Source organism: Triticum aestivum, chromosome 5D (assembly GCF_018294505.1).
Source record: "Triticum aestivum cultivar Chinese Spring chromosome 5D, IWGSC CS RefSeq v2.1, whole genome shotgun sequence".
NCBI classification, from domain to species: Eukaryota; Viridiplantae; Streptophyta; class Magnoliopsida; order Poales; family Poaceae; genus Triticum; species Triticum aestivum.
This window is the reverse complement of record NC_057808.1, coordinates 271707359-271735005: the sequence shown is the minus strand read 5'-3', so window position 1 is coordinate 271735005 and position 27647 is coordinate 271707359. Positions and strand designations below refer to the sequence as shown.

General features: G+C 44.8%; 3 protein-coding genes across 3 annotated transcripts; all 3 read left to right on the top strand.

Moving 5' to 3' along the window:
- Positions 1 to 8121: 8121 nt before the first annotated feature.
- On the top strand, positions 8122 to 14336 carry LOC123120829 (D-aminoacyl-tRNA deacylase). Its single transcript, XM_044540815.1, has 9 exons — positions 8122 to 8368; positions 9182 to 9365; positions 9703 to 9845; positions 9914 to 9977; positions 10639 to 10691; positions 11248 to 11303; positions 12029 to 12097; positions 12927 to 13112; positions 13965 to 14336. Exons 1-9 carry the CDS (start codon positions 8267 to 8269, stop codon positions 14062 to 14064), a joined length of 957 nt encoding a protein of 318 aa, XP_044396750.1. The 5' UTR covers positions 8122 to 8266; the 3' UTR covers positions 14065 to 14336.
- A 4827-nt stretch (positions 14337 to 19163) lies between these two features.
- LOC123120826 (fasciclin-like arabinogalactan protein 2) lies at positions 19164 to 22114 on the top strand. Its single transcript, XM_044540813.1, has 2 exons — positions 19164 to 19629; positions 20972 to 22114. Exons 1-2 carry the CDS (start codon positions 19273 to 19275, stop codon positions 21821 to 21823), a joined length of 1209 nt encoding a protein of 402 aa, XP_044396748.1. The 5' UTR covers positions 19164 to 19272; the 3' UTR covers positions 21824 to 22114.
- A 1608-nt stretch (positions 22115 to 23722) lies between these two features.
- On the top strand, positions 23723 to 25385 carry LOC123120827 (ervatamin-B-like). Its single transcript, XM_044540814.1, has 2 exons — positions 23723 to 24358; positions 24468 to 25385. The coding sequence occupies exons 1-2, from the start codon at positions 23887 to 23889 to the stop codon at positions 25061 to 25063; spliced, it is 1068 nt and encodes a 355-aa protein (XP_044396749.1). The 5' UTR covers positions 23723 to 23886; the 3' UTR covers positions 25064 to 25385.
- The last annotated feature ends 2262 nt before the right edge of the window (positions 25386 to 27647 follow it).

Genomic DNA, 27647 nt, shown 5'->3' with positions numbered 1-27647 from the left:
GTTGGGGTAGGCTAGAGGTGAAACCCATAAGATCTCGCAACCAACTCATGGCTCTGGCACATGGATAGCAAGCTTGCACGCACCCCTCTCCATAGCTAGCTGTTTGGTGATACTCCAATCCTTCAGGTCTCTCTTAAAGGACTCCTCCCATGTCAAATTCGGTCTACCCCGCCCTCTCTTGACATTCTCCGCATGCTTTATACAAGTGCTATATTTCCTAGTTCTTAATCATGTTTGGTTTGGATAAATGGGTTTCCATGTGGCTTGAATTAATCTAATGAATTTGCAATGTGCTTATTTTTCATCAACATATTTTACTGATAGCATGCGAACCCTTACTTAACCTGATGACTAACTACCTTATATGTGTTGCAGGGAAACAATGGGAAGCACTGAGGTTTACAATCGAGGTTAGCACGTGCATGGTCCGTTGTCTAATAGCACATTATTGTGCAATTGCAGGAACCATTCTAATATTTATGTTTTTAACAATTTGGTCTTGCACATGTAGGTCCTGCTTTTAGAGGTTTTGACCCACTGTTAGACCCTTTTTGCATATGGGGAAATGAGTTGTCCATGAATATCAATCAAATCAAGAAACTCAGAAAGATTGTTAGGATAAAGAAATTAGCAACAAAAAACAACAAGATCTTTGTCTGCACAATGAAGAAGACATCAGTTCACTACAAGATGGTACTAACTAGTATACCTTGCCTTTTTTTATTCCTTTGCCCCATTTCCAATATAGAGAAGATATTTATGCACATCCTTGTTTTCAGGCCTTTCCAAAGCAGTTCACTGATGATTACCTCTCAAACCACCTATATGGTCAAGAGGCGAGGAAGATTTTCATACAACACCCACGGTTCAATATTGAAGTGTTCCTGAAGAGGACGAAGGACGGATGGTCAATCATCCACAGGCACTGGCCTAAATTTGCAAAGACCTTCAACATGAATGAAGGCTCAATATTCACCTTCCGCTTCAGCAGTTTTCCAGATGAGATGCATCTGTCTATACCGTCTATGATGCTAATTTCGAAAGGTTCTACATGTTGCATGTGAAACTTGGTGCTGGTACAGTTGTGTAATGGGGTAGCTGAGTGCTAAAGCTATATCACGTTGTACTCCGATCTAGGTGTCATACCTAGTGCATCGGGACCAATGAAAATCTTTTGTGACAATACTGGTGCAATTGCCTTGGCAAATGAATCCGGATTTCACAAGAGAACCAAGCACATCAAGAGACGCTTCAACTCCATCCAGGATCAAGTCCAGGTGGGAGACAAAGAGATTTGCAAGATACATACGGATCTGAATATTGCAGACCCGTTGACTAAGCCTCTTACACGAGCAAAACATGATCAGCACCAAGGCTCCATGGGTGTTAGAATCATTACTGTGTAATCTAGATTACTGACTCTAGTGCAAGTGGGAGACTGAAGGAAATATGCCCTACAGGCAATAATAAAGTTATTATTTATTTCCTTATTTCATGATAAATGTTTATTATTCATGCTAGAATTGTATTAACCGGAAACGTAATACATGTGTGAATACATAGACAAACAGAGTGTCACTAGTATGCCTCTACTTGACTAGCTTGTTAATTAAAGATGGTTATGTTTCCTAACCATAGACATGAGTTGTCATTTGATTAACGGGATCACATCATTAGGAGAATGATGTGATTGACTTGACCCATTCCGTTAGCTTAGCACTTGATCGTTTAGTATGTTGCTATTGCTTTCTTCATGACTTATACATGTTCCTATGACTATGAGATTATGCGACTCCCGTTTACCGGAGGAACACTTTGTGTGCTACCAAACGTCACAACGTAACTGGGTGATTATAAAGGTGCTCTACAGGTGTCTCCGAAGGTACTTGTTGAGTTGGCGTATATCGAGATTAGGATTTGTCACTCCGATTGTCGGAGAGGTATCTCTGGGCCCACTCGGCAATACACATCACTATAAGCCTTTCAAGCATTGTAACTCATGACTTAGTTGCGGGATGATGTATTACGGAACGAGTAAAGAGACTTGCCGGTAACGAGATTGAACTAGGTATTGAGATACCGACGATCGAATCTCGGGCAAGTAACATACCGATGACAAAGGGAACAACGTATGTTGTTATGCGGTTTGACCGATAAAGATCTTCGTAGAATATGTGGGAGCCAATATGAGCATCTAGGTTCCGCTATTGGTTCTACATAGTTCTCGAACTCGTAGGGTCCGCACGCTTAAAGTTCGGTGACGATCGGTATTATGAGTTTTTGTGTTTTGATGTACCAAAGGTAGTTCGGAGTCCCGGATATGATCACGGACATGATGAGGAGTCTCGAAATGGTCGAGACGTAAAGATCGATATATTGGACGACTATATTCGGACACCGGAAGTGTTCCGGGTGGTTTCGGAGAAAACCGAAGTGCCGGAGGGGTTACCGGAACCCCCCGGTGAAGTATTGGGCCTTAGTGGGCCTGAGGAGAGAGAGAGGGCAGCAGCCCAGGAGGTGGCGCGCCCCCTCCCATGAGGAGTCCGAATTGGACTAGGGGAGGGGGCGCGGCCCCTCTTTCCCTCTCCCTCTCCCTCTATTTCCTCCCCCTTCCCTCTTCCTAGTTGGACTAGGAAAGGGGAGTCCTACTCCTACTAGGAGGAGGACTCCCCCCTCCTTGCCGCGCCCCAAGGGCCGGCCGGCCTCCCCCCTTGCTCCTTTATATATGGGGGCAGGGGGGCACCTCTATACACACAAGTTGATCTGTTGATCTCTCCCAGTTGTGTGCGGTGCCCCCCTCCACCATAATCCACCTCGATCATATCGTAGCGGTGCTTAGGCGAAGCCCTGCGTCGGTAGCAACATCATCACCGTCACCACACCGTCGTGCTGACGAAAATCTCCGGCGAAGCTCTGCTGGATCGGAGCTCGCGGAACGTCATCGAGTTGAACGTGTGCTGAACTCGGAGGTGCCGTGCGTTCGGAACTTGGATCGGTCGGATCGTGAAGACGTACGACTACATCAACCGCGTTGTGCTAACGCTTCCGCTTTCGGTCTACGAGGGTACATGGACACACTCTCCCCTCTCATTGCTATGCATCACCATGATCCTGCGTGTGCGTAGGATTTTTTTTGAAATTACTATGTTCCCCAACAGTTTCTTCTACGGATCGTGTGTGATGCATTCAATAACGCAAACGATTTAACGGAAAAATTGTGTGTGATGTACCTGTGAACGGAAGCGTTTTCCTTGGAGCGACTATGTGGGGTGTACATACGAACGGAAACGTTTAGCGGGGACTGACTGTGTGGGATGTACTTGCGATCGGAAACAATTTCGCCTGTATAATTGTATTTTTCTAGCTCTACTGTACATATTTCCGTATTTGAGCGCTCTCCGGTCGCACACGACCTCATTTTGCCGAGCGTGTGTGCCAGGAGGGCATATCCCCGACGGTTTCCGGGTCATGTGGGAAGGACCCCCCTATCGCCCACACTCACTAGGCGACGGTTTCAAATGCCGTTGCGGAAAGGGGTTAAAAACCGTTTGTATAGCACCGACGTGTACCAGTGCAACAATGCTAATATAATTGGATCATATAACCATACCTTAACGTGCAATGAATAATCACTCCAAAATTCTTATCTAGCAGAGAACATAAGACAAAATTGTTTGTAGGGTACGAAACCACCTCAAAGTTATCCTTTCCGATCGATCTACCCAAGAGTTTGTACTAAAATAACACCAAGTTATTCTTTCCAATCAATCTATCTAAGAGTTCGTACTAAAATAACACCATATGATACACATCAACCAACTCTAATGTCACCTGGATACTACAATGTTACCGCGAGTATCCGTGAGTTGATTATACGATATGCATCAAACAATTTTAGATTCATAATACTCAATCCAACACAAAGAACCGCAATGAGTGCCCCAAGATTTCTACCGGATAAACAAGGACAAAAACGTGCATCAACCCCTATGCATAGATTACCCCAATGTCACCTCGGGAATCCGCGAGTTGAGTGCCAAAACCTATATCAAGTGAATCAATATGATACTCCATTGTCACCACGGGTATTCATAGCAAGACATACATCAAGTGCTCTCAAATCCATAAAAGTATTCAATCCGATAATAACGAAATCTCAAAGGGAAAACTCAATTCATCACAACAAGATAGAGAGGGAGAAACACCATATGATCCAACTATATTAACAAAGCCCACGATACATCAAGATCGTGCCAAGTCATGAACACGAGAGAGAAAGATTAAACACATAACTACTGGTACAAATCCTCAGCCCCGAGGGTGAACTACTCCCTCCTCATCGTGGTGGCCGCGAGGATGATGAAGATGGCCACCGGTGGTGATTTCCCCCTCCGGCAGAGTGCCGAAACAGGGTCCAGATTGGTTCTTCATGGCTACAGAGGCTTGCAGCGGCGGAACTTCTGATCTAGGGTTATTTCTGGGGGTTTCTGTATTTATAGGATTTTTTGGCGTCGGTTTCGCGCGAAGATGGGCTTCGAGGGGGCCACAAGACACCCACACACGGGCAAGGCACCTGGCGCGCCCTGGTGGGTTGTGCTCAACTCCTTCACCTTATGGTCCTCCCACGAAGCTTCTAGTGCCTCTTTTGTTCCAAAAAAATCATCAAAAAGTTTCGTTGCATTTGTAGAACTTTTATTTTTGCACAAAAAACAACATCACGATAGTTCTGCTGAAAACAACGTCAGTCCGGGTTAGTTCCATTCAAATCATACCAAAACCATATAAAAATGTTGTAAACATGGCATGAATACTTCATAAAGTATAGATACATTAGAGACGTATCAAGGGCAAGCGCCCGTATTGACGGTTGTTTGATGCTCTGCCTCGCACGTCTTCAGCATACAGAACAAACGACGATGTTCCATACGAGCGCCCGCGTCCGTATGAGTGGTCGTATGATCGAAATTTTCATATAATGAAGCCGCCGACGCAGGGGTTTCTTCTTCTTCCTCCCCAAGCGCCCAAGCCTCTCACCTCTCTCTCTCAAACCCTAATTAAAATCCTCCATTTCTTCGAGGATTTTGTTTGTTTGATCCATGCATCTTCATCCTTGGTGAGTTTCTCCTCAGATCCATGGTTCATTTGCAAGTTTTTATGGTGATTTCATCCATGAGATGCAAATATTTTTGATTTTACGTTCGATTTGCACGTTATGATTCAAAGTAATATTTTAGGATCAATCTTAGATAGTATTAGAACTCGATCCCCACTTAAAAATTACATTTTCTATCGTTATTTTTGTCGTGTGTAGGAAATGATGAGGTTGGCGATTGCTGCGGGGAAGAAGGCCTTATCCTCCTCCTCAATATTAGATAGCTCAAGATGGTGATCTGTGGCTTCCACCTAGTCAGTGACATTGACATTCACAGGTTCACCATGATGAACCCACCTAGTATATGTGACTGACATCCCATACAAGTTAGATTATTTTCCACGATTGACCGAGGTCTTGAAACTGAATTCACACAAGTGCTACATGGGCAACACACCTCTGCTTTCGGACCACCGTACCGAGCTTTGGTCCCTAGGATGTGGCTCTAGGGGGATACCCTCATTGGGAATCATGTAAACTTCACAAAATTGCTCAAGTGTCATCTCTTTAGGAACATCATATAAATGGAATGACACATTGGGTATATCTCTCCTAGCATCAAAACATAAGTTTTACACGAAAGTATTAGTGAGGAGGAGGTATTGGTCATACTTATCTTCGAGGAAGGGAATGATGCCGACATTGTTCGCCAAATAATAGAAATCCTCGAAAATTCCCGCATCCTTCAAGAACGTGTCACATGGCCACTCATACGGTCACACCTCGGCCGCACAAGGAAGATTGTAGTTGGGCTTCAGGGTTTCCTTACGACCCCGGCTCGAAGAACCTCTCAACCTCCACTTGAGCATTTCCTTTTTCTCTAAAAATTTCTAAAAATTTTAGTACCTAAAAAATAAAGTGAATAAAACTTAACAAAATTGATAACAACTACTCTCACAACTGTCTAGAGGCTATATCATGCATCAAAACTACTTTGGACCAAACAAATTCAACATGCAAGCTCCAATACATGGTCACTACAACAACAAAAATTTGCAAAGCATAAAGCACTAGAACAAAAATTAATTGGACCATTGGAGAAGTCACATACCAAGGAATAATCCCCCAAAACAGTTTCGGAAACAGAGCTCCAAGCAAGGAGATCGACAATCGCAGGAGAATGAGCAAGAACACGGGTTTGAAAGCAATGGTGATTTTTTTTCTGGAGGAAGGAGAAGGCAATGGGTGGCTGGAATAAGTGCGGCCCCCCTGTGGGACCCACAAGCCTAGTAGGTGCGCCTAGGGGCTAGGCGCGCCCTGTGAGCTTGTGGCTCACAGATGCATCCCCTGGGGTGTGTTCACTGTCAGAATTCTAAAATATTACAGAAAAATCATACTAAATTTTCAGGTCATTTTGAATTTTTTTATTTTTAGGATATTTTTAGTGCACGGATAATTCAGAAAACAGGATCATCATTGCATTTCTACCTTATTCAACTTTAAATAAAAGAGAGTAAAAAGTGGGTACAGTAGGTTGTGCTTACTAAATTCATCGACCACATGCCTCTAAAAAAGAATCCATTAATAAGGTTGATCAAGTCTTATTAACAAACTATTTCCGAATAACATGAAATCGAAGAATCTTCGTATAACACTAGGTTACCTCAATGGGGATATGCATCTCCCCAACAATAAGAGTTTCATATTTCTTTTTGACTGGCGGAAGAGGAAATTAAAAACCTCCAATAGTGATTGTAGCATTTTTTCAATAATATTGATACTATTCACCGAACTGTTTCTTCAGATCTATGTAGCAAGATTTAGTGTCAGGTGCTTCCGATCTATGCAAGGATTTAACGACGATGACTGCGACTCCAAGACGCTGGTCCTTAGAGGCACGTGCATGAAGACTTCCCAACTGTTATCGACAAGATCAAGCCGGCTCCGGTAGAGGAGCGACGACAGCGGCGTGGTGGCGGCTCATTCTAACGGTAGTAGCGGTCGTTCAGTGGGCTCACAATCTCAATGTAGTTTTATTACGTCTCAGATGGTTTGTACTTTCGATAAACTTTTATAATAAACCTATTGTTTTTTAAGAAAATTGACCCAAGTTACGAGGAAACAAGGAAGCATATGTTATGGCCTAAGAGCATCTACAAACGGAATTGCCTAATACGGGTCCTTATACGTCTGCGGACGCGCCCGCGAATAGCGACCGGACGAGCCTCAATTTTTGTCATTTGCAACCACAAAACCTATTTTTAAAACACCAAATACATGCAAACACATGCACACCAATCATTTTGAATGTTTTAGTCCATGTTGGACCGGCAGGGTTGTCAAAACATCAAATAAATTGTTTTTACTTAAGATTTCCAGTGTAGATGTAACATTCGTGTTGAACCGACGGGATTGAGTGTTTAGTCCCACCTCATCGCGCGAGGAGCGACACGACTGACTTAAATAGCTGCGTCGTCTAAAAGCCGTAATCTTTGGTCATCATTGCACCCTTCCTGAAGGATCAACATACAAGGTTCATAATGACGGTGCTCTACTTGGCTCTTTTTTTAAATTAAATCATTTTTGATTTCTTTTTATCTGAATTTGAATGGGTACATTTTTTTTCTAAAGTCCGATGGCGGTGCTTGAGCGGCAAGGAGGGGGGACGAATATGACAAATTGACACGGGCCCTATTAATCAGTCCGACGTGACGGGCGCATCCGGGCGTCCCTATATCCGCCCTCTTTATCGTTACCAAGGATCTATCTTTGTCTCTTGATTCGAAACAGAGAAAAGTATGGCTGGATATGGAGACCGCCGGTCAGTCTCGACGTTTGGGCCGGTCGAGGGGAGCCTGGTTGTGTGATGTTTTTTCGTCCTAACAATGACCGGGGCGGATATGGGGTTTGGTTATAGATGCTGTAATGAGTACGAGTAGCTTGTTTGTGACTTGCACGGGACGCATCCGAGTGTTGTCCGTTTAATCTCAGCCATTAAACGTTCGAGCAAACGGCCCGTATTGTTCTGACCCGTGACACAGGCGTGCACTGCCCCCTGAAAACCCATACCTGCGGGCTACGGCGCGAAGATTTCCCCCAGAAATTAATAAACCACCAAAGCCATAGCTTGAGGCGGCGAGAAGCAGAGCCGGAGAAGGAGGGGAGTCGGAGAAGATGGTTGTTCTCGTGGTAGCGACGGCGTCCGACCCGGCGTCCATCGGCCCCGCCGCCGCGTTCCTGGCTATGCCTGGCTGGTCCCCCGGCCCGCCCATCCCCGTGAGGAAGCTCTTCCCATCACCCATCAATCTAACTCCTTTTCAGTTTCGAGCACATTCGACTGTACACGCTGTTCTTGGCAATCTGTATGCATCAATCGCGAGATTAACTTTGCCGTTGACTAAGGATTATTAGTAGCGACGGAGTGCGGTGCCGGTTAGGGTTGGCACAGTGCCTAGCGTTTAGAAATAGATAAATAGTTGCGGCTGTGAAGCAGGAAGCTCGTTCAATGAGAAAAATCTCTGCCTCACGATTTGCTTCTTGAAGGCCAGAATTTCGCTTTTTGTTTGTCTACTGAAAAACCTCCATGTGGGATAAATGTCATCCTAGAATGCGTGCAATAAAATTATTCTGACTGTATTCTGTATCATTATTTTTGTTAGTCTAACGAAAATAATGTGGTTAGATTCTGAAGAATAGATTCAACCTATACTCTCTAGGTTTTGATATATTAAATAGAAATTTGTTGCCAAAGCTGTGTTATGGAGACTATTTCGGTTTCTGGAATGACTGTTGCTGGCAACATAGTGGCAGTGACAGCAATCTGGGAGTAACAAACAAACTGTTTATTAGGTGCATTGTTGCTAGAATTTTGTATCCACGAGTATACCCTAGTAAATTGCATACCTCACTGGTGTACAGAGATCTAGGATCATGTAATGTAACAAAGCAATGGTCCATTATGTTCCACTGGCTCTGATCTCATTTAAAGTTACCTGCAATTTTTATCCTTATTTTATTTATTCGTAAGGTATCTGAAAAATGTGTTTGTGGCATAGTTCCCAACTAACTGTTGCTGATATTTGTTTTTAGGAGGGGATGGAGAGCTTTACAAATGGGAATGTTAGGTTATTGAAGCATGAACGCAGCATTGTTGCAGAGGATGATCTTGACCGTCGGTGGCAGGAAGCCACTGGAGAGGCTGTTTCTGAGGTCATATTCCTCAGCAAACACACTGCAGTCTCCAACCGCCCTGCACTCACTGTCCATCCAATCGGTTGGTTCTGCATTCATCTGTCTGTATCTTTGTTTAACACACAGGTGCAATCAAAGCTTGATATGTTATGTGTAAAATCCTATTAAATACATAAATATGATACCACATACAAATTGTTAATATATTCGAAAGGTACTGCACTTTTTCTTCTAGCATACAGGCAATAAATTATATTCCCAGCTTGCGATTGTTTGGTTTCATGGTTTGTGAGCAATGTCCATGCTTTTCAACCCACATGCATACAGGCATATTGATTACTAATTTAGTGGTTCCTTCTTACCACAATCTTTGTTTTATAATTGATGGTATGCTCATTCTTGTGAACGTGCTTTTGAAGGTGTGCCACATCTGAGGGAGGATGAGACCCCCCCTCAAGGAGGGAGGCCTGGATGGGCAGGGGTGCCAAACCCTCGAATTGGCCCATGGTTCCGGTTGATGCAAAAGGTTGCTGCCGACCAAGGTCTTGTTCCAGAGTTTGAGGTACGTTGCTTCCTTGATGCCTTTTCTATTTCTGAATCAACTGATATTAATACTGATTGCTTTTGAAGATTACACTTGAAGCTACTCACCATGGACCACTTACCAGTACACCCACGATGTTTGTTGAGATAGGTACAAATTTATATCCATCCTTAGTTCCTTACATTTTTTGTGCATTAGTTCTTCGGATAAACTCATATAAGCTTTTTTTATTGCTTAGTGCAGCCAAAGGACTGGTGCTTTGATATTTAAGAATTAAATTCAGGGACAATTGCCTATTTAACCTATGCTGTGTAGGGTTGGGCTCTGCTCTAACGTTTCTTTCACAAAACAAACAAACACGAACTATAATGAGGATACCACAGTATCTCTGCTGAAGAATTAGGTGCTAAATGCCAACGATCATTTATATTATTATTTGAACTTTCGAATCTTAAACATCCAAAAGATAGATCATTTATTATTTGGACTATAATTTTATCATGTCAAAAGATTCACACTTGTGCAGCCCAAGCAGCCAGGCAACCTACATCTGTAAAACATCTTGCATTCAACATGAAAACCAATTAATGAACCAGATAATCAACTCCTCCAAAAGATACTGCACAGAAAAAACTGGCTGATCGAGATACAATAAAGTGATTACATTGGGCTCATATGAATTTCCTGATATAAAAGCAGCAGGTGGCCACTCCTGCAGTTGATTTGCATATAAATGCAAAACAAGCAAGTCTATGCTATTGTCAATGAATATGTTGTACCAGAATAGCTAATGTGAATGTTTGTATGTCAGGAAGTACACAAGAATACTGGGGTAGACAAGATGCTGCACAGGCCATTGCTCTAGTTGAGTCCCCCCCCCCCCCCTCCCTCCCTCCTTCCCTCTCTCGTCATGTACTTTGTTCCTTCTTGTGGATTCGCAAGAGAACCCGAAGGGTTTTGTTGTTCGAACTGCAAGATCTCATGCCATGCCCCGTCCCCCCTCCAGGAAAAGGTCATAATGCATGTATGATGTATAGGTTGAAATTAGTACAGCAAAGCATTGACACTTATTGGCGCATTGTCCATATTCAATACCTTTCAGCTAAAATGCAGCTTTCACCCTTTTTCTTGACTGTCAAACTTTCTTTTCTTTTAATTGTGCATAGTACCTGACTACCTGTTGGAGTAGTACCAATTAGGCAACTACCCAATGTGCAGAACTTGTTTTAATTGTCACCATAATTCCTAATGTGGTAGAAGCAGGTAAGAACTTGCAAAAAATGCACTCTTATCACTGTTTAAAGTAACCGCAGGCTCATGAGTTTCTAAATATTAATCTCATGTACATTTGAGACTTGTTTGTTTCAAAAGTAAAGACAAACATAGGAGAACATGGAACTGAGCTCTCCAATCATTTCAGGTTCTATGGAAAGGTCTTGGCCTTGAGGAAGGAAATGCTGTTGGAACTTGGCTGGGGTATGTTGACATATTCTTTTCTCATTATTGGAGTCTCAGTGAGGTGGTTGCATGGCTGGTTAGAATCTTTGCAGTAATTCATTATGTTTTATGGGGGTGAGCAGTGATTTAATATTCAACAGGAACTTTCTCTGGGGATCAGGATGATTGGAATTTGACAACTCAAATTCAAAATTGCGCGAATAAAATGTTAGATCTCTGCAACAATGTATTAGTCAAAAGATTTATGACTTCACAGTCTTCTATACTCCCTGCATCACTAGATATAGGTTTTCCTTAAATGCTTGCAGTCAAGCACTTAATTTTGGCCGTCAGTATGTAAAAATGTTACTTCTCGACAGACCAGGACATAGATGGATCAGTGTTATCATAAACGGAAAATAATTTCACTTTCAAAATATTATGCTTCACAAAATAGTTTTCCTTTTGAACCGAAAACTGCAGGAGAGGTCCAGACAGTAAAAAATTGAAATTATAAAGTCACAAACATTGGTCCTTTAGCAATATGTGCCACAATTCAGTTGACCTTAGTTTGTGAAACCTGTATCATTCTGCATTGACATAATTAAGTTATATTATGCTCTTGCATACCAGGGTTGCATCTTATCAGTGACATACTTTATTTGTTTGGTATCTGAAATGGCGACCTTCCTTTTTTTCTTTCAAGTATTCATTCATTACTTTTTCTCTTCTTAAGGCTCTAAACCTCATTTCTGGTTATGCAGGAGTGGTGAAAAGGTTCTACTAGGTATCGGTGGTGGTCACTATGCCCCTCGCCATATGGATATTGTCATGTAAGCACTGAGGTGAAATTATTCTTGCAGGCAGTTTCTAAAGACACATTGTTGCCCCTCGAATTCTGGACTTACAATGCTTTTTATAATTGTAATAATGATTCAGTATAAAAGTGTATGACCTAAGCCAACCCACTCTGTTACAGATAGATGATTGGCTGTTTCTTTTCATGCTCATGTTGTGTAGTGAAGTTGCTCCCTGATATTGATCACGAATTATGATGATATTATCCGAGGGAACATCCATGAGATTCACCTTAGATCACAATGATTCCTTTTTAAACCTGAACACCATAGAGAGATGAAGGGGGAGAGGTAATACAAGTGGTGCCACCTTCGCAACAGTGTAAGAACATAAATTCACCAATAGTACAACCAAATATAGCATACATGGATCTCGAAGCAAAATATGTAGCCAATATGCAGTGCTCTAATGCCAGTGTGCCAAAATGCATTTTTGAACATCTTATAACTTGTTTGAACATGATTCTGTAGTTATTAGTTTATTAAATATTATTATTATTACGGAGCTGCGCCGTTTACAAAGCGTATTGTTGTTGAAATGGATATAACCATACTAGAAAAAATGGTTTGTTCTGCATTGTTTGATCGATTCCTGATTTTTACCTAACTGCCGATAAATTCTTGGTGTCTCTTATGCTGAAGCGAATATGTATGCAGCCCTATTCCTTAGTGACTACTCTTTCCGAGCTATGTGTTCTCTATATACTTATTTACTGAGGGGCAGACTGGCAGAGACGTGAGCATTCCTCTCATGCTTGAAAAATATTAGTAGTCTGATATTGTTTACGTGCTCAATTTTTATCAGCAAAGACGGTGTCTGGGTGGGTCATCTCCTGTCTGGTTACTCTTTGCCGATGGAGGCTCCACCTCAAGTAAATGGAAAGAGTTCTGGTGAGGTTGGTGGGATGTGGAAGCATTCCATCAAAGTTTCGTATGAAGCCACAAAGGCAGGATTTCCCGGTGGTGAAGTTATAGCACATCTTGATCAGAAGTAAGTAGCATAACCAGTTTCTTCTGGGACACCTCTTATAAAAAGACTATAATTGTAGTAGCAGTTTCATAAACTGGATTAATTAGCAGCAACCAACCCACCTTAAGGTGAAAACAAGCTTGTTTCGGTTCCCAAACAGCAAAATCTCAAATAATCTTTCTTGCAAATAGGTCGTATTGGAATTCTTTTGACTTTTCAATGTTGCTCAGTGTGGTTCCTGTGCACTGCATGCCATCACAATCTATGAAAAGAACATTCAATACTTGTTTTGGTATTTGGTTTTATTCGATATATATGGTTAAATCATTTATTAACCTAGCTAGACACTCTACATAATCCACATCTGTGACTAATTCATGCACCCAAATGTTACGCTAGCTGAATCTTGAATGGGCATGATAAGTTTTCCTTAATATCGTATATGTTCTTTTGGTTCATACTAGCTTGTACTGTTCGGCAAGTCTCTCTTGGATCAATGTCCATCGAACATTGTTGAGTGTCACTCATTTTTCATTTTCCCTCTTCTTTTCTGCTGGACGGTTCGTATTTATCTTGAAGTTCAACATTAACAGCTGAAATTTTCTGCAACTATTTAAAAACTTTCGTCCATGACCATCTCATCATACTCGCCTTCCTCTTCGTAATCAAATAATGTTTCATTGGGAGGCATTTTGCCCAAATTTGTTCTTGTATGGTTTCAAAACAAAAAAAAAATCTGCTTCAAAGGTCCATTTATGACTTGCTGCAAGCCTATTTAGTGTAGGGTTCATTTGGATGGCGATGGCGATAAACACTTGTTAATGCTACCTCAATCGTGTTGTAGGCTGATGTTTTTGGTGTCTTGCTTTGCAGGAGCTTCAAGGGCTGGCAAAAGAACGCCATCACGAGCTATTTGCAGGAGCAAAATATCAAGATAGGAAAACCCAATGATTTCCTCTGCAAAAAAATTTAACCGCGTCCGCAAGGCAAGTCGTCGAAGTGACTTCACCCTCCCTAGGGCCTGGCACATACAAATGGAGTAAATATAGAGCACTGTATTTTCGTAACCCGATTTCAAGATGTAGAGTACTCCCTCCCCGTTCGTCTTAGAAGGCCTGACTTGTGCCAAAAAAAAAACAGGAATATACTACGAGAGAGACATATCTTAAGGACACGACTATGCGTGCTTGTGGTTCCCAGAGTTGGCAGGCAAATGGGGGCTATCATTATCCATATTTTTATTTCTGTTGACTGACTATGATGGTTGAGACTTTACAAAAAGAAAATGGTTGAGACTGGTGCGCGTACGTTCCAGCTGGTTAGAGCATGCCAATCAATCCTGGTCAGGGTTCAACTGCTAATTAGTCCTCACACGCCAAGCCACCAAGAAGCGTGGGCAAGCTAACACGCTGCCATCTCAACACGTTTGGACGTACGTGTACTAATCACCCTTATCCATGGACGAGCTGCTGCCTATGGGGTCGATTTGGGTTGTTCATGTAATGTAATCATGCCAGGTACTGGTAATCATGTCAGTATACAAACTGAATATATTAGCAGTTACAAGTTAACTTGGGTAAAATTGTGCACACAATTTTTGATATACCAATGTGAAGATCAATTTGGAGGCAAGGTATCAATGTTTTTTTTCTAAACACGGTACAAACAGGTGCTCACATACACCACGTGCACTCATTCCTATGAATGCACACACACAACTTATCCCTACGAGCTAGTCATGCGCGAGTATGAGGAATGTGGGCTAGCAAGAGAGAGGCATTGAAGGTCCCCTTGCGTCTGGCGGCATAGGGGAAACACTAGCCACCACAATCGAAGGGCCCCTCCTCCACCACCACCACCCCCGCATTGTTGCTGACGGAGGGCCTTCCTCCGAAGTCGCGCTGTGCCTGGGGATGGTGGCGGCGGGGCGGTTTCGTCCCTTTCACCTCTCCTCCCAAGATCCGATCTAGCGTGTTGCGGGGTGATCCCCTCTAGCTGTTGCATCCTACCCTGCCGGTCTTCTAGCACTCGTGGTTGTTGTTTTCCTTGGAGGCGTTACCATGGCCTCCAAGAAGTCACGACGTCGAATTGGATGGATGGCGGCGGGGAAATCACTAGGTAAGTTCTCCGGATTGAATGGTGGCGGAGTCACGGCGTCGAGCTCCTTCTTGAAGGCGCTATCTTGTTCGCTTGCAGCATCCATGATGTTGGCTTTGGAGATGTTGGACATTGTGTTGGTTCAGCCTACCTCTCCAGTTCTAGGTTTGGTGGGTTTAGCTGTGCTATTCTCACTGTTCGGGCCGAGCTTCTCTTGTGTCTCTACTCCGGATATCATGTCCACGTATTCTTGCGTCCATGCCATGTGTTGTACCCTCTCTTGTACTCATTCCATTTTCTTCTATCAATGAATAGATACACAAGCTTTGCGTATTCACGAGAACAATAAATCATAGGTAGGTGTACACGACAAATTTGTTGTCTCTTTAGTTTACATAAACGTGGTCCTATACATATATATTGTTATATTTGTATGATGTTTGCAATGTTGGTACAGCGTTGCCGTCAGAACAATGTTTGCCATTGCAGGTCAATAATTTAGCAAAACAGAAAACGATTTCTCTGCATTTGAATATATTTTACTATTATAACTAACTTGCTGGGAGATGGGCGAATTGGCTCCCGAGCTCATCTACACCCGCCATGAACAGTAAAATTAAATAAAATAGTAGACAATTTCAACCCCCCCCCCCCCCTTTTTTTGCAGGATAGATGCTTCAGTGCTTGAGGTCTATGCCAAATTTCAGCTAATTTGGACATCTGAGTAGCTCTCAACAAAAAAGGCAAATTTGAAGTTTGTTAAACAGTGCATTGTTCATGTACTGTTTGGACCGGGTTTTTTTTCTGAGAGCTACTCAGATGTTCAAACGAGCTGAAATTTTGCACGACCCTCACGCACTGAAACATCTCCCATGCTTTTTTTTTGTATTTTATTTGATTTTACTGTTTATAGGGTGCAGATGAGCCCAGGCTTAAAATTGGATATTCGACGTGTTGGGCCTTACTATCTATATTAGCATAATCTTACTATATCCACTAATCTGCATAGTTGGATTTTGAGACTCCAGGCGCGGAGCTTTGGACGTGCACCTTTTGGAAGCCACAGAAAATGTTTAATGTTAGAGATGTGTAGTGCCAAAAAACGTCTTATACTAAGTTATGAAGGGAGTATTTGATTATTCATCTTAACAATCAAAGAGGAACAAACATACTTTTTTGTTCCTGTTGTTTACAGGAGTGTGCCTGCTAGACAGGCTGGAAAAAATGATGGCATTGAATTCTGGATAAATTATCGTGCAGGGAGATGTAGGTGTAACTCGTGAGGATGTTCTCCAACAACCCCAACGAACGTATAAAGTAGTATCAAGTACTAGCTGTTTACAATGTATGATCAAGACCTTTAAGAAAAATAAGCGCACGTAGAAAGTATTTATATGAAGCTAAACGAGGCTATCATAGTGTTTTCCTTCCTCTGCTGCGCATACAACAAGTTCACGTGCGACTCGTTCAACACCATATCTGGTTCACAGCTATTCCAATTAAAGGTGCTACCAGCTAGGTCCAAGTCATGGTCGGCTAAACTTTCAATTCATATTCTTCTTGATATCTTGTTAGCTCATCTGAAGAGTTCTCACTGCATACAATATCCTCACCTGCTGCTTCTCATGATTAGTGCGAACCAAACTCCTGCGTTAGTCGAGGAACACAGCTAGCTGTCACACTCACACATCAGTTGCGCTAACTAACAGTTGTTGCTGCCTTCTTCAAAGATTGTTCTTCTCATAAATTTCAAATTGCATAAGAATGATTAGCTGCACAACTGGCATTATGATGGAATACTGTGATAACTTCGAATTTCTAATTCCTTTCTTGTATTTATGTTTGCACGATGGTATTTCTTTACAAAATAAATCTCCACCGTGCAGTTCAACGACTGCAAGCGTAGTCAAGCAATCTACAATCAACATATATAAGAGGGTAACCTCAAGAGGAGGGAGAACAATGGCAGAAGCCATGCAAAAGATGAGTCTAGGAAAGAGACAAGAAGCTGTTAATCACCTTTTAATCAGGAGAGCCATGGATGCTAGTAATGGATTGGATCCAACAAAGCTTGCACCAGAAAGAACATAGCTCTAGTTCCATTTATTGTTAGTGCCGCCTTGGATGGTTACATTTAAACCAACCTCCCAAAGAGGATTTCCGACGACGTATCACCAGTAGCGCTGCAAACAAATCGAGTTCGGGCTAGTTGGACTTGGCTTAGCTTAACTTAGTGAAGCTCAAGATCGAGCTGTAGAAAATGGCTCGTGCTTAGTTTGAAACGATCTTCAGTCGATATCATGCTAGTTTCAAGCTAAATGCCATGGTTTTCGGACAAGGCAGACAACAACACAACATAAAAGACCAAATAGTATTCGAATCAAAAGGGTGATAATAAAAAAAAACAAGGTAGTTTTACTAATTCTCTGTCAACTGAAGACTGGTACTTAATAGCAAGATATCGTTGTTGAACTAGTAAAAGTAGATGTGTCTGCTCTCAAACTTCAAAATAAACAGGATATTTAACACACGGCTGGGCATGTACCATATTGAGGCCTAAATTTTCTCCGTGTTGAATTATGCTTCCAGGTTTGCTAGTAGATAAAATGGTGAAAAATCATGCATAACATATATAGTAATAAAGTATCCTACTTTCTAATATATATCAGGATTATTTTATATGATTATGGCTAGTGTTGGCTCAAGATCAACTCGTTTCTCAATCGAGCCATAAAGTTCTTATACTCAGCTCTTTTTTTTTCGAATTGATCTCGAGTTGACTCACAAGACGAATCGATCTTGAGCGTCTCACCTCGAGCTTTTCTTGCAACCCTAATTACCGACAACAGACCGCGCTAGCACATGGGGCCCCGAACTGACCACATGAAGTAATCACATCTGTCCGCTCCCATGATCTCCTGGCCACGCACAACATTCACCTTTTGGGCCGTGTGCGTGTGTGTGGATAAAAGAGACCCTCTTATCTAGTGAACTCAGCTGGGTGAGGCGGTGTCAAGATCTTGGATGCTGAGGCGGCGGCCTTGGTGGTGGTAGCGCGGTGCTCATAGGCAGAGCCCGTGGCTTGGTGCTGCCCGGTGGCCATGGCCGTGTGGGGTACGTGGTAGCCGTGGTGTGGCGTTCGGTGGCGGTGAGTGTTGGCCGGGGTGAAAATCTGTTCTATCTTGGGATGAACCGGCGGCGGCAAAGCTCGTTCCCTTGTTGAAGGCGTCGTCGCGGCTCTCATTGCCTGTCGTGCGGCTCCAGAGGAAACTCCGATCCTTAGATCGGGCGTGGCAGCGCTCCGGTGTCGTAGCCTTCCTGAAGGCGCCGCCTTGAAACCCATGGTTCGTCATATACGACTTCATGTCTTCGCGATGATAGTGCTAGGGGTGGTGTTGCTGCGCTCATCGCCTATGTATCTTGTCTTGTGTGTGTGCGTGTGTTGTGGTGACGTGCATTTGTACTGGCTTGTTGATGATTATTGTTTTATATATAAAGCGGAACGAAAGCCTTTCTCGATAAGCATGACAACCGTGAACTGTCTGCATGGCAATTTATGCTTGCCAAGGATGGCAAATTTAGTTTGCTAGCTGCTGCCCATAGCAGAAGGCAATGTAACAGCACCTAAGCCAAACAGAGGTCTCAAACGTCGCCGTCATCGGCGTCACTTTCTTCCAACGGCTAGAAGAACTTGGCGCCCAATGGCCGATCACGAACGTTGTCGGTCTGGCGCTCCCCCAACAAACGTCGAGCTTGCCGTTCCAACGATCTCGATCAATGGCGCCACAAACAAATGGTAAGAAGAGGCTTACACAACACAAAAACAAAGAACAAAACCCAGTTAAGAAGAGGGACAACGACAGCCCACCGGACCGGCGGGTGAGCAAAATACTCCGTCGTTCCCGGCTCCCGCAACTACGTACACACCTTCTCCTCTTCCCGCCAATACATATACACAGTAGCACACACACCTCTCTCGCTCACATCTCTCCTCTTCTCTCTCCCCGGCCTCTTTCTCTCTCTCTCTCTCTCTCTCTCTCTCTCTCTCTCTCTGCCTAGTGCTGATACTGTTGTGTCCTCGGCAATGGCGAGAAGCCGACAGTCCATGCTCCTGGCCTTCGCCGTCGGGGCAATGGCGGCGGTGCTGCTGGCATCCCCGGCGGCGGCCAAGAGCTACAACATCACCAAGATCCTGGCGGCGCACCCGGAGTTCTCCAAGTTCAACGCGATGCTGAGCAAGACGCGGCTCGCGTCCGACATCAACCGGCGCCAGACCATCACCGTGCTGGCCCTGGACAACTCGGCCATGGCGGCGCTGGACCACTACACGCTGCCCACCGTCCGCCACATTCTGTCCCTGCACGTCCTCGTCGACTACTACGGCAACAAGAAGCTCAAGCAGCTCTCGCGCGGCGCCACCGCCTCCGCATCCATGTTCCAGGTATGCACACCACACAATTGTATACATGTGTATACAGATTTTGGTGTGCACAATATATAGTTATCTCGAATTTTCGATAATTCTTACACACCCACAAGTTATCACCATTTTGCTAGATCTAAATCACATGACATTTTTTTTTCAATATCCAAATCACCACCCTTATAATTTGCCATCCGATTTCTCTCTGCTGCGAATGGTTTGAATTTCTGTTTCAGAAATATTTTTGCCATAGCCGAAACCACTGAATACACAGTTTTCATTTTTGGGCCAAAAGGAACGAGATTACCACTTCAATTCGATTGAAATCCAATCAAGCATTTTGAATTTTAAAAAATACTTTGATTTTCAATTTGTTTGTAGTACCATAATGGCTGGAATATTATGACCGGAACACAAATTATTTCAGTACTTACCCACAATGACTGAAATTTCACTGAAAGTGAACACCATACTGTTTTTTTCTAGTTGGGTGAACACCATACTTAAGATACATGCAGAGGCGGGGGAAGTCTTGATTAGATGACATGGACTGACATAAGTAAATCTAATTGATTTAGGTATAAACATGATATGTGGCATGAATTATGCAAGATACTAACAATCTGAGAAAACCAACATAAATTGTCACTTGAAAAAATAAAACCAATTTTTTTGTGGATAAAAAATAAAACCAATTTAAATACAAACAAATTCAAAATATGTATTTCAACCGTTCATCGGCCCTATTATCTAAACCGATGCTAATAATAGTAGTGGTGTTTATAGTGGGCGGCATTTCCTGACTGAGATGAGGGGCAAGGATGCGGTGTTCTGCTGTGGGTGTTTATTCAACGCACTTTCACCTATCGCAAAAGCTATAGATACAATACAAGCCACTGAAATGTACTCCTTGGCAAAGGGACTGGCCAGCCATGGTATCATTTGAGTATCACATTTTCAACCCAAGTTGTTGATTCTTTGGCCACAAAATTCCGCGATGGTTGCATGATGATCGGGCCGTTGGTTGGTTGCCAAGTCACTAAAGCAGACAGTGGTACTGCTGTCGTACTAATTCACCCACGGATGTTTGGCACGGTAGGCTTGGAATTCCATACGCAGCCCGGTTGCCGTTTCCTCTAGCGTGTATACTCATTTCCTATCTTCCATACCTACAGGATTGATTGACTTCTGGGCCTACATTGTCCAATCATGTACACATAGTATCATTTATCCTCATTACTAATTGGCTAGATTAAACAAGAGTACACTCATTAAATAAATAGATTACATGTAAACAAAAGTGTCGCGAAATGTATAATTTTGATTTGCTAACACGCTCCATGCTTTCAAATGATTTCAGTCTACCGGGACGGCGTCGGGCATGTCGGGCTACGTGAACATCACGTCCCACAAGGGTGGCAAGGTGGAGTTCGTCAGCCAGGACGCCGACGACACCGTCAAGCCGTCCCGGTACGTCAAGTCCATCAAGGAGATCCCCTACGACATCTCGGTGCTCGAGATCAACTCCGTGCTCTCCTCCTCCGAGGCCGAGGCGCCCGTCCCGCCGCCGGCGCCGGTCGACCTCATCGAGCTCCTCTCCAAGAAGCACTGCAAGTCGTTCGCCGGGCTCATCTCCGGCAACGCCGACGTCTTCCGCACGCTCAACGAGACCAAGGACAACGGCCTCACCCTCTTCTGCCCCGTCGACGCCGCCGTGGCCGCCTTCATGCCCAAGTACAAGAACCTCACGGCCAAGGCCAAGACGGCCATCCTGCTCTACCACGGCGTGCCGGACTACTTCTCGCTGCAGCTGCTCAAGTCCAACAACGGCATGGTCTCCACGCTCGCCACCACCAGCGAGGTCAAGAAGGACTACAGCTACGACGTGCAGAACGACGACGAGAAGGTCACCCTCGTCACCAAGGTCGTCACCTCCACCGTCACCGCCACCGTCGGCGACAGCGAGCCGCTCGCCGTCTACGCCGTCTCCAAGTTCTTGAAGCCAAAGGAGCTGTTCAAGGTCGCCCAGGCGCCAACGCCCGCCCCGTCAAAGAAGGGCAAGAAGGAGGCTGGCGACGACGACGACTCGTCTGACGACGAAGATTCCGATGATGCCACCACTGATAAGGGTGATGCCGCGCCAGCGGTATACGGGCGATGGGCGACCGCGGCTGCGACGGCGGGAGCAGTATTGGCATTGTTGATGGGCTAAAAGAGTGAAAGCCGCCGGCTGTTTTATGCATGCATGTTCAAATTTAATTATTACTCCTATATTTGTTTTCCCTTTGGTATTTTTAATCTTATTTTCTGCGGCGAAATCTCTATCACTTGTCAGTGGTGGTAGAAACAAAATAAGTAGGCGGCTGGTCTCTTTCAAACATCTACAAAAATCAAGAAACTAGCTTAGAGGTGCGATATGTAGTTTCTTTTTGGAGTCTTGTTGATTGCTAGTATGATGTAATTATTTGCCTTGTAATTAATACAGTTGGAATGTTCTCATGTACTTCCTCTGTTTTTAAATATAAGTTTTTTAGACATTTCAAATGGACTACAACATATGAATGTATGTAGACATATTTTAAAGTGTAGATTCACTCATTTTGCTCCGTATGTAGTCATTTGTTGGAATCTCTAGAAAGATTTATATTTAGGAACGGAGGGAGTATATCTATGGAAGTATGGTACCATTCTATTGCAATGTACTCATGACGTGCAAGAGATCATCTCTTCTTTTTTACATGCCCTAAGTCCTCCTACCCCTGGGCTGCTCGTCAGCTCGTGATATCGTCTGGTGGATGCACCCCCAGGACGATGACGCCCCGCGCCAGCATGCCACCCACATGCTCAACCACACATCGCCGATCTCGCTGATCCTCTCATCCAGCAGCAAGGTTGACGCACGAACATCCACGCCCCTAGCCACCGAGACAACCGCCCTCCATCCGTCAATGGGAACCAACAACATGTGTGGAGGAGCAACGCGCCGATCACCCACCAGCCGATCCTCCCGCTCAAGGACAGATTGCCCAAACGCAGCCCCCCGTAGCCGTTGGATCTACATGGGCTTAATTATCCCGACAAAATGCATTGGGCGATGGCAGAGGGAAGGGGAAGCCGAGGGAGGGGTGAGCGCCACCGCCCGAGTCGCTAGGGAGGAGGACGTTGCGGGGGCTCAATCCTGATAGAGAGTCAAGATGATCAATAAATAAATAAACATATTTTAGAATTATATAAAATAATCATATGTATTTTTAGGTTCAATTCTTGTGTTATTAATCTAAATATTCAATAAAATCTCACTAGTATATTGCAACTAATTCTCAAATCAATCGCGCAGGGTACCATCTAGCTAAACAGTACCGTGTACTTTTTTTTAAGCCGGGCGTAACCCCTTTCCATTACTTGCATAACGGAAATACATATAGTCTTAAGAGTTCAAAAGGAAACCTAGAAAGGGAAAAGCGAGCTCAAAGCACCGCTGGGAAACCCACAATGAGCACTCGCCATCGAGCAGCTCACCATGGGGCGAAAACCGAACTGACACCCTAAAACCTGCAGACTACCTCTAATAAGACCAGAAGAGTTCAAACAAGTTTATAAGGCCACTCCAGACACAAAACATGCGCCCACGCAGGAGCAAAAGGACTATCCCAGACATAGACATGCGCCCACACAGTACCGTGTACTTCATTCAACGAAATTAGGCAGTGAGATTTTTTTCCTCGAGTAGTACGCTACGACCTACGAGGCAATCCGCGTGATTTCCACGAAGAAAACGGACAAACAAGCAAGCGAAACTGCAGGCCGATCCCATTTCGATCAGACATCAACTTCTCCATCTCCAGCTCTGTGCGTCCATCCTAGTGAGTGGGCAGAGCACTCTGCCGTGTGCCGCACAAGTTCTTGGAAGAAGAAGAAGAAGAAGGCGAAGAATTCAAGAATATACGGAGAGAAGAGAGCAGCCGCCGGATAGGAACATCCATGGAGTCATGGACTCGCTATCAATACGTTGGACTACGGTGCTTGAACGCACTTCATCCACAGTACTATTTCTTTTAGGCCTCTGCATCAATTCCATCTACAGTAATGGTGCTGCTGTGTATGCGCGCGACGGCCGTGATCGGCGACGAAAAATATGGAATCCGCTCGCCCGGATGCCCCATCTTACCTGCCGTTCGCGCGCATACAAATAGAATCGCGGGCGGCATGCTTGCGACGTGCTTAGCTCGCTCCCGAACCCATTGCAACAAGACCTGAGCATAAGCAAGCTCACTAATGGCGCCGGTTCACAGCTCGCGCCGCCTCAACGGCGCACTGCTCGCGCTCGCGCTCGTGGCCGCCGCCGTCGTCGCCGACGTCGCCGCGGCGCGAGGGGTGCCCACCGTGGCCGCCAGGCACGAGCGGTGGATGGCCGAGTTCGCGCGAGCGTACGCGGACGCTGAAGAGAAGCTGCGGCGGCAGGAGGTGTTCGCGGCCAACGCGCGGCACGTCGACGCTGTCAACCGGGCGGGCGACCGGACGTACACGCTCGGGCTCAACCAGTTCTCCGACCTCACCGACGATGAGTTCCTGGAGACGCACCTCGGCTACCGTCACCAGCACGGCGGGCTTCGTCCCGCGGACGACGCGCCGGCGGCAGCTGTGAACATGTCCAAGGCTGCCGCTGGCCATTTCCAGGACACGCCGGACAGCATGGACTGGAGGGCCCAGGGTGCCGTCACCCAAGTCAAGGACCAACTCTCCTGCGGTAAAACTCTGCATGCATTCATGCATGCATACCATAGTCCATACGCCAAAGTTCGCATATGAATACAAGTACAAAGCAGATGTTTTACGCGCACGTTGCGTGTGTACAGAAAGTTGCTGGGCGTTCGCGGCGGTGGCGGCGACGGAGGGGCTCGTGAAGATCGCCACCGGCGACCTCATCTCCATGTCGGAGCAGCAGGTGCTCGACTGCACCGGCGGCGCCAACACCTGCAACGGCGGTGACATCAACGCCGCGCTGCGCTACGTCGCCGCGAGCGGCGGCCTGCAGCCGGAGGCAGCCTACGCATACAGCGGCCAGCAGGGCGCGTGCCGCAGCGGCGGCGTCATGCCAAACTCGGCCGCCTCCGTCGGCGCGCCCGGGTGGGCGGCCCTGTACGGCGACGAGGGCGCGTTGCAGGAGCTCGCGGCCAGCCAGCCGGTGGCCGTGGGCGTGGAGGCCACGGACCCTGACTTCCGGCACTACATGAGCGGCGTGTACTCCGGCAGCCCGTCGTGCGGGCAGAGGCTGAACCACGCCGTGACGGTGGTGGGCTACGGGACGGACGGCCCCGGGCAGGACTACTGGGTGGTGAAGAACCAGTGGGGGACGGGGTGGGGCGAGGAGGGCTACATGCGCCTCGCGCGCGGGAACGGCGCCAACTGCGGCATCGCCACCTATGCCTACTACCCGACCATGGACAGCTAACTGATCCATGAACCATCGAGCATGGTCTATCACCTACAGACCTACAACACGGCGCACCTACAGTACATATGGGTTTTCTCTTTGAATAATGAAAACTAGGAGTAGCAGTCTGGCCTGCACATTTGTGCTACAGTTGCATCTTTTGCGGTAGTTTAGGATCTTCAGAGAGCATCTTGGACAACCACTCACGATCATCAACTGCTCTGAATGAAACCCGCCAGGGAGTTCACAGAGACCATCAGTGAATAACATATGATCCCGTGCGCGAGCGAGGTAACTAAGGAATAATAAGTTATGCGTAAGCATGGAGTCACATAACTATTTGGCGTCGTGTAGTGTTTTGAAAGAGCCACAAGAAAGATCTTGGTTGCACCTTCCAATCCATTTGTCAAATAAAATGAGAGAAAATGTGTATAAATACTTTGAAGCATTAAACACTAAAGATAAAATATTATAGCAGATTATAAACTAATGGTTCTATTCGCAAAATAAAATAAAATAAAAAAGCTCAAAAGGAAAAACATAGTATGCTTCAAAACGTGTAAAGTGTAGCAATGGCTGGAAACACTAGACCAAAGACTACCTTTAAACTTGAGTTTGCAACAAAGATTAAATATGAGAATTAAAATGAAAACATAAGGTGAAAAATAACAAGTACGTACTTTGTTTATTGGTACCTGAATATAGATGTGGTCTCTATTATGATGGGCAAGACTCGCATGAAAGACAGAAAGCACATCCAAGTACCAACATCTTGGATAATATAGGCCTAGTATTGACTGCTGGACAACATGAATCATTCCATGGTTCAGTGCATAAATCGATAATCCTCTTTCTCTCTTTTCGAGTAACATTCAAAAGTCCCCTCAATTGCATTTGCAAAATATCACACCTTTCCCGATATGCTGAAGTCAATATTGGAATTGGGAAGCTTTGATGATATGGAATCAATACACTACTTATTGGACCAGTGTAGCACGCAAGAAGCCTGCATACAAAAAGACAGCATTCGTTAGAACGTATATAGTTAACTCAAACAATTTTAGGCATAGCCGATTGGAAATCCAAGTCAAATCACTGGCACTTGCACATTTGCATATACCAATCTCTCGCCTCAAGAGTGTCATACCAGATAAGCTAAAAATGAAAATAAAACCAATCCTTGCTACGAAGCAAATCAATAGGCATGGAAGGCACATGTGTTATTCTTGCACTTGTAACTAGACGTGACAAAAATGCACAACAAAAAATGAAGGCCTGTTATATAAAAGAGTCAAAATTACCACCAAATATGAATGACCAAAAGTAAAAGAGAAAAGGGTAAATCATACTGCATGAACCCTCATGAATGCTACACATTAATTTATAGGGGTGATCAATGTGGTTTTGGGCCGGAAAGGCCAGTAGGCACGAGCACATTAATCTTGACCTTGAAGATGTTGATGTACATGATCCACTTTCTTCGGGACTGCATCTTCCTGGGCGGAGGAGCCATGGCAGCCCCCATCTCCTCATTCCCCTCCTCGAGCCCTAGCTCATCTCTCCCCATCATCTACACGAATTCAAATCAAGAACTACCACCAGTGAAGGGGACACTTGAGAGGGCGCCAAGGTAGAGGAGGGAGTGGTTGACCTAGTGGTGTTGGCCAAGAAAGGGAGCTAGAGAGGAGCAGATGACAGTCGTCACCTGATCTGGATAGGATTCGCTGTTGTAGCGGATCCCCCTTTGACCATGGCAAATCCCCTCGAGCGGCAGATCCCCTCGTGTGCCTCGCCTCCCTCCCGCATCGGATCCCCTCGCACACCTCACCTCCCTCCCCGTGTTGGTTCCCCTCGCGCTCCTTACCTCCCTCCTGCGCCGGATCGATCCCCACACGCGCATCGGCTAGATCGACGTAGACCGCCCGCGCCGCCACATTCTTTGTATCGAGTGCCTCGCCTAGATCCCTCGAGTGAACAGTTTTTCTTATGAGTGTAGCGAGCCAGCGCTAGAAGATTTGACATAAATGGGCTTGCATGGCATCCCAATAAAGCCCAGTCAACCAGGTCTTGAAAAAAGTCACGAGAATAGTGACCCATTAGGACAGGTGAGCTAAGTTGCGGTAAACTAGAGCTGAAACAAATATCTGACAGACAGAACGATCTGAACGCGAAATTTGACGACCGAAATCACTTGTGGTGTGAGAGAGCTTGGTTATGTATGTATATTTTTCTTGTATAACTTGAAAAAAAAAATCTAAGTATCACACATACGCATTATTGTCTTATGGCCATGAAGCACAATGGACATTTTATCCTCAAGAGAGGGGTTGCATGCATACACCAACATGTCCAACGTCTCAATAAAAGGATTCAAAACAAAATCTCACATGTTTCGACAGAAAATCGTCGTTATAAGTTGGTAGGTTATAGCATCATGCTTGGCTTACTATATTAGCACCGAATAGTTATCACGGCAATAATGAATATATCTACCTCGTAAGACCATAACAAGTTAACTAGTAAGATGCGTTGCGTTGCACGGAACATTGAAATGCATTGATTTGAGAGTTGTTTATGTGACAAAGTATGTGGAGGTCATCTC